A 7743-nucleotide genomic window follows, 5' to 3' on the forward strand; every position below is an offset into this window, starting at 1 on the left:
CGCCTCCACCACCACCACCCACTACCGGGGAGGAGAGAGACGGGTTAAAACTCATCACTACACTTAACAAACTGGGCCGCCCAGTCTTGCTGGATATGTACACCCGAGCAGCAAGTCAGGAGGGGAAGGCCAAAGAAAAGAAGCTTCTTGAGTTCCTGGAGAGTAAAGGCTTCAACAGTACACGGTTAAAGAGAACATTGGATAAGGAACAGCTTAAGATACTTGACGCCGACCCTTCTGGCCAGCAATATGACATGTCGCTACTGTACCTGTGCATCACCTTGTTGTGTGGCCTTGCTCCTGGTGGCCAGCTGGACCCCCTTCAGGAAAAACTCAAAGCTGTAAAACATTTTAGCAACAAAGTGCTTCACGGGGAGTTAGCCGTCAGTCCTGAGGATTATAAGAACAAGACGGAGGAGCTGAGAAAACTGTTGAAAGACGTATATAGTGAAGGAAAAGATGTGTTTAACATTGATCAAGATGAAGTAGATAACTGGGTTAAAACCATAGATGAAGACATCAACTACATCAGAGACAACCTCCTGGACCCCGAGGATATAACCAGCTACAATATTGACATCATAGAGCAGTCTGGTAAACAAGAGTTGGTGGAGGAGTTTGGTAAACTGACAAATGTTAATCCTGTGTCGTTTATTGCCGGTACAGACTTTTTCCTTAATATTGGCACTGTATTCACAGCCATCCAAGTTAAGGAGGAGCGAGGTACAGCTGCCCAAGATATACCATATGAAGACATTCTAAAACTTGCCATTGACAAAGGCAAAAGAATCATACTTATTGAAGGTGTCGCCGGTGCTGGTAAGACGACCCTCTTGATAAAACTACTAAGTGATTGGAAGGCCGACAAGGGCACCATACAAGGTCTTACTAACTTCCTGCTTGTCTTCCATGTTGAATGCAGAAATCAACACATCAGGTCTCTTGCACAGCTCGTCGAAACACAGATACCAGAGACCGCTAAGAAGTGTCGAGGAGATGACATGATCAAATGTGTCCAGCATTTTAAGGTCCTCGTGCTGGTGGATGGCCTCGACGAGTTGAATACAGCATCAAAAGAACTGGTCCAGGATGTCTTAAGTAATTATAACTTTACTGTAGTCTGTACTATAAGGCCAGAGAGGGTGGACGACTTCTACAAAACTTTTCCACCTCACCTGGGGTCTGTCCATTTACGACTTGTTGATATTCCTGCTAAAAGTCTTGGAACTTGTGCAGAGAAATACCACAGAGAGCTAATACAAGCTGGCAAGAGTACACAGAGTACACAAGAACTGGTAGAGTACCTGGAGAGTATGCCACGTCATCTCCGAGAGTACCTAAGATTGCCCATGAACCTGGTATTCTTAACTCTCATATGGGCCGAAGATCCAAGTACTGTAAAGAATATGACAACGGCCACACAACTGTACAGTAAAGTGAAGGATATGACGACAGAAAAATTAGTGAAACGACTGATAGATAAACCGGACACAGTTATATCTGCTAGTAGTGTGAAGAGAAAGGTTGAAAAGATCTTTAAAGTGATGTGTCGAGAATCCCTTGTAAGCCTAAAAGATGACTCATTAAATGTGTCAGAAGAGATGACAGACAACCTTAAAGAAACATGTGGAGGTGTTAACATTCTGCTCGAGGAAGTCATCGGCGCCTCCCCCACAAGGGAGTTCAGGATTTCTACAGCGCCTTGCATATAAGGGACTCGCTTCAGGGAGACAGGCCAAATATGTCTCAAGGTCCCCGCACCATCAGGGAGGTCCTGCAGGAGCTACACAAGGATGACCCGTCGTCTCTGACTCTGACCAAATACCAGAACGTTCTGGTTCATCTAACTGGCATTTTATATGTTGATGGCGGAGGAGAGGTAAAGGAAGACAAGGCAGAAGAACTGGTCCGCCTTCTCCACTCTTCCGGTATGACAGACGAGAGTCAGTGGGAAGACCTGATAAATGACGTGAAGTGTGACGCTACCTTGTGTAAATACGTCGCTAAACATATTCCACATTTGGTGACAGGTGACATATGGGTCAGAGATAGCAGTGTGTCAGTCTACACCACTCTACTCCCTCTTGGTCGACCAGACAATATAACCGTAAGAATTGATGGAGACCCAGACAACATTCCCCACATGGTCGACCTAATGAAGGTGGTGGCTGCGTGTAACAACTGTGATGTAGCCATAACTATGGACCATCACTGGAAGCACCCAGACACCTGCAGCCCCTCTCTTGACTCAGCTCTCCAAGACGTCTTTAAAAGGTAAACTTGACATCATTATTCTTACAATAGTATACTAAAGGGTCCCACCTACAGTAGATATTATTCCATAAATTAAAAATATTACCTAAATAATAACAGGAAACAATTATCTGCATATATTATTCAGTTCATTATTTCAGTATTAATCATACAGCTGTTTGACAATAAGCTGCTGAGGTAGTTAGATATGTTGACTTAGTTAACCTTTGACATGTTACTTCTAACACTTGAATAATAATAATAATAATATTAATAATAATAATAACAATAATAATAATAATAATAATAATAATAATAATAATAACAATAATAATATTAATAATAATAATAATAATAATAATAATAATAATTGATAATAATAATAATAATAATAATAATAATAATAATAATAAAATAAAATAATAACAATAATAATAATAATAATAATAATAATAATAATAATAGTAATAACAATAACAATAACAACAACAATAATAATAATAATAATAATAATAATAATAATAATAATAATTGATAATAGTAATTAATAATAATAATAAAATATAACAATAATAATAATAATAATAATAGGTAAAGACAGATTAACGAGGTTGTAAGAATATTATATATTTTTTATTTTTACTCGAATTTCAGTTATTTAAAAAAATGGTCATTATGGCAACACTCCCACCAAATATCTACTTAATATATAATTATCTTTTTGCTAATACATTATTAAAATCTCTTGTGACCCCTGGTAGCCGTTATTTATAGTCACCACATGTATGTTATAAAAAAAAACAATAATATATTTTGTTTAATGTTTTATGAAATAATTACTTATGTGGAAGTATCTGGAGTCTTTACCCTCACCGCCATCTTAACTCTGGTCAGTTACCCTTGATGAGTGACGGGGAGTGTAGCTGCTCTGTCTCATTGGGTAGTATCTTGGGATATTTAATGGGAGAATGAAGAGTCACATGGTCTGTCTGGCTGGCTGTTTATTCTCTGTTCTTGGTTACAACGTGCCTAACACATTTCGTAAGAAGTAACATAATATATAATATATACATTCAATAAATGCAGCATATAAACATACATACAGTTAACCCCCACTTTACGCGGTCCCGCATTCCGCGTTTCCACGTTTACGCGGTGCCTTGCCAGAACCTAACGTGCTCACATTATGCGGTACGTGAACCCCATTATGCGGAGAGTGTCCGGCGCGACGCTATTTTTAGATTCGCCCCACCCGCCACCCGCCCGCTTGCCTGCCTGTGCTCCTCGCCTCTCCCTCCTCCTCCCTCCGCTTGGGCAAGCCGCGCGGTAAGGTTGCGCAGTGTGTGTCTTTGTTGCGTTATCACTGACGTCATATGACGTATTGGACTGTGATTGGCCATGCATCCCTACCCCCCTCTGCTGCTAGCTGTAATTGGCTTAAAGTATTATGACGTGTCCACCCGGGGGAGGGAGGGAGGGAGGAAAGACGACGCTTGACCTAGCCGCGGCAGTTTCATCCCTCAAGGCCACACCGTGTAAACGCGCATCCATTGTTCCGTAAAATGGCTTCCGCCGGACCACCACCCCCAGAGAGAAACCTTTCCTAACCTGGACCCAGCGGCACTAAGCCAAAGAAGACACGACGTTTCTTAAGCTACGAAGTGAAGTATACCATCATCCAAGAGTTGGAGAAAGGAACAAGGCAGGTTGATTTGGCGCGCCAGCATGGTGTGAATGAATCTACGATTCGAACAATAAAGAAGGATGCAGCCAAGATAAAGGAGCACATGAAGATCACAAAGTCTACAGGTGCTTCTATGATCAAGTATTTTCACAACCAGGTGCTTCTCAAGACAGAAAAATTACTTGTGAGGTACTTGGTGTGTCAGGCGCGACGGAACATGGCGGTCGACACGCGCTCTGTTAAGGAGTACGAACGTGAACTGTACAATGCAGTGGCACGAAAGATGGGAATTACAGAGCCCAAACCCTTTAATGCTTCCTCTGGGTGGTTACAGAGGTTTAAGATCCGGAACAAGATCACCAATATAAACATTGGTGGTGAAGAAGCGAGTGCTGATCGTGCTGCGGCTCGGGAATTTCCTCCGTTTTTACTTGAGATTATGGAGGAAGGACAGTACAGTGACGACCAGGTGTTTAACATGGACGAATCTGGTCTTTTCTGGAAAAAACTACCTTCCAAGTCCTTCGTTGTGAAGAATACCAGCAGGATTCGGGGCCGGAAAATGCAGAAGGAACGCATCACCGTCCTGTTTACCACCAATGCCTCCGGTACCTGTAAGCTCAAGTTATCGGTGATCCACACAGCACACAAGCCGCACGCCTACAAAACCATGGACATGACCAAGCTAAATGTCCACTGGCTGACCGCACGTAAGGCGTGGATGTTCTCTACACTGTCCCTCTACTGGTTTGATGACTGTTTTGTTCCCGATGTAAAGAAATTCTGTGAGCGACAGAATGTGCCATTCAATATTTTGTTGCTGCTGGACAACGCACCAGGACACTCGCCCCTACTGTTAGATTGTCACCCCAACGTAAAAGTGGTCTTCCTTCCTCCCAACACTACGTCTATATTACAGCCCATGGACCAAGAGTTAATCTGTAATGTAAAAGCTGCATTCTCAACAAAAAAATTCCAGCTCCTGAACGACTACACCAACACCAGGGAAGAGTTGCGTAACCTGAGTGACACCACCACCGATAGCAAGAGCGAAGAAGATGAGGATCAACAGTTGGAACAGCAAAAAATACTGTTCAAACAATTCTAGAGAGTATTTAACATCAAGAAAGCTGTGGACTTCTTGGTGGAGTCATGGGATCAGCTGTCTATTGCTGCAATTCGTCACGCATGGAGACATGTGTTGCATGGAATACCAGGTGAGAGGAGGAGTCAATCTGTGACTGGTGAGGTTCAGAATGTTGCAGTAGCAGTGGACCTTGCCAGAGAAGCTGCGCAGACTGTTACAGTTCCAGGCTTCTCCGAGACCACCAACGACGACATCCTGGAGGTGATCAGAGATCCTGAAGTGACTGCCGACGAGATGTTGGAAAAAGATCACGTCAGTGAAGAGGAGGAAGAAGGTGCGTCATTCTCCGAAGAACACAGTTTAACTCATAGTGATATTAAGGGTGCCATGGAGTGTGCAGAGAAAATGAAGTCCTTCCTTTCCCGCGACAATGATGATGACCGCTATGAAGTCTTCCATACCCGGCTGGTGCAGGCTATGGAGCCATACATCACGGTGTATCACGACAACATAAACACCAGCCGTCAAAAAAGCATAACCGAGTTCTTCGCCCGCAACCCACCACAGCCAGCCCAAGCCAGTGATAGTGACAGTGATGGTGCTTCACCTAGTAATGGTGATTCACCTGAGGGCCAGTAATCTGCCCTCTGCCTCGGAACCAGCCTCCATCCCCGTATGCCGACCCATTTCTTCTACTACCGTAAGTGTTCCACCTAAGTTTTAGTTTTTCTAACCTAACCTTTATTTTTCCTATGTTAACCTTTATTTTTCCTAACCTAACCTCTTCTATATTACTTGTTTTTTCATACCCTCATAAAGTTAAGATAAAATTTTTACTACAACATAGTTGTGTGTCGTCAAAAAGTGGAGTTTGGGGGTCGGCCCGGACTCCATTTCAATTAATCCCATATGTTATGTTATTCACTTTACACGTTTCTCACTTTACGCGGGACCCTCCGGGTTACATTAACCTCGTAAAGTGAGGGTTAACTGTATATATATAACACTATTTTTCCCTTTCAAAAGAGAGCATGGCTGCTACAAATCCTAAATAAACAAAACTTACAGAATTACCTATGGCAGGGAAGAAGAGAATAGAACACAACAAATATATCTTCCTAACTAAACAGTTTTGAAAGGCCTGTTCACAATTCAGATAAATAGAGGTCTAATTTAATTACAGGTCTCCTAACTCTGTTTGATCTTCTAGGACTATTCCCTCCATCAAGTTTTACAGGGGTTTCACTTGCACTCTGTGCATTATCAGTGACAGACATATCATCACTACAATCAGTTGACACAGTGAGTGGATGCTGGGAAACATCATCTTTGACATCATCATGGTGATGATCATCTGAAACTGTGTCAAGTTTATCATCATGTCCTGGTGCTACATTCATCTCGTCATGTGCCTGAATGATGTGATCCACATGAACATATCTCAAAGAGTTACCACATTTCACTAAATATGTCCTAGATCCACATACCTTGTCAATGACACCAGTTATCCACTTTGCATGTACAGTACCATAACCTTTAGCCATGTTCCTAACTCTCACCCTATCATTTACCTTGAACACTCTTTCACTGGAACTCTTATCATGATACATTTTTTGTTGAGCTTGTTTCCTCTCTACAACTTCAAACAGACTTGGCTTAACTAAACTTAATCTTGTTCTCAACTGTCTCTTCACCATTAACTCTGCAGGAGTACATCCTGTCACACTATGTGGCGTGGTTCTGTATCTGAGTAAGGAATTTGCTAGTCTGTGTTTCATTGATTTTCCTACAGTTCCTTGAATTACCAGCTTGGAAAGTGCTTCCTTTACAATTCTAACTGATCTCTCAGCTGCACCATTAGAGGCAGGATGATAGGGTGGGGTCAGTACATGCTTTACACCGTTGAATCTCATGAAGTTTTTAAACTCTGATGATTGGAATGGAAGACCATTGTCAGAAACTACCTCTTCTGGTATTCCATGTTCGGCAAACATTAATCTTAATTCATCAATGGTGCTACCAGCATTAGTACTGTACATGTGCTTAACATCAATCCACTTTGAATGACTATTAATTAATACAAGAAATTTGTCTGTTCCCTTATCACAGAAGTCAATGTGTACTCTTTGGAAGGGACAGGTAGGCCATTTCCAGGTTTTCAAAGGTGTGCTGGGTGGCATACTCCTAACATTCTGACAAACAGAGCACTCACGTACCATCATTTCTATTTCACTATCCAGTTTAGGCCACCACACAAAACTTCTGGCCAGTGCTTTCACAGCACATATACCTGGATGTTGAAAATGCAGTTCATTCAAAATTTGCCCTCTAAAACACTGTGGAATTAACACCCTCATACCCCACAACACACATCCCTGTTCTACTGATAATTGACATCTCCTTAAATGATATGGTTGAAAGTCTAAGGATGGACAAATCTCTGGCCATCCATTTAGTGTATACTCCAGGACTCTTCCTAATACAACATCTTTCCTAGTTTCATGAGCAATCATTCCGGAGGTGACTGGAAAATCTTCTGCTATCATGGTTACAGCAATACAGCATAAACCTTAGGCTCTACTCCATCATTTGATCCACTACCTGGCAACCTTGACAAAGCATCTGCATTGGATTGATCATCTGAACGTCTGTACTGTATCTCACAGTCATATGCCGACAATATCAAAGCCCATCTCTGCATTCTTGCTGCAGCAAGTGT

General features: G+C 42.0%; 1 protein-coding gene across 1 annotated transcript; it reads left to right on the plus strand.

The window, feature by feature from the left end:
* Positions 1-1741: 1741 nt before the first annotated feature.
* LOC121857968 lies at positions 1742-2274 on the plus strand (the record flags this gene model as incomplete). The annotated part of the gene is given in 1 exon segment (XM_042354208.1): positions 1742-2274. A coding segment is annotated over 1 exon segment (533 nt), but the record flags the coding sequence as incomplete, so codon positions are not given.
* Positions 2275-7743: the final 5469 nt, after the last annotated feature.

This window comes from Homarus americanus, unplaced genomic scaffold (genome assembly GCF_018991925.1).
Source record: "Homarus americanus isolate GMGI-L3 unplaced genomic scaffold, GMGI_Hamer_2.0 scaffold11391, whole genome shotgun sequence".
Classification (NCBI taxonomy): Eukaryota; Metazoa; Arthropoda; class Malacostraca; order Decapoda; family Nephropidae; genus Homarus; species Homarus americanus.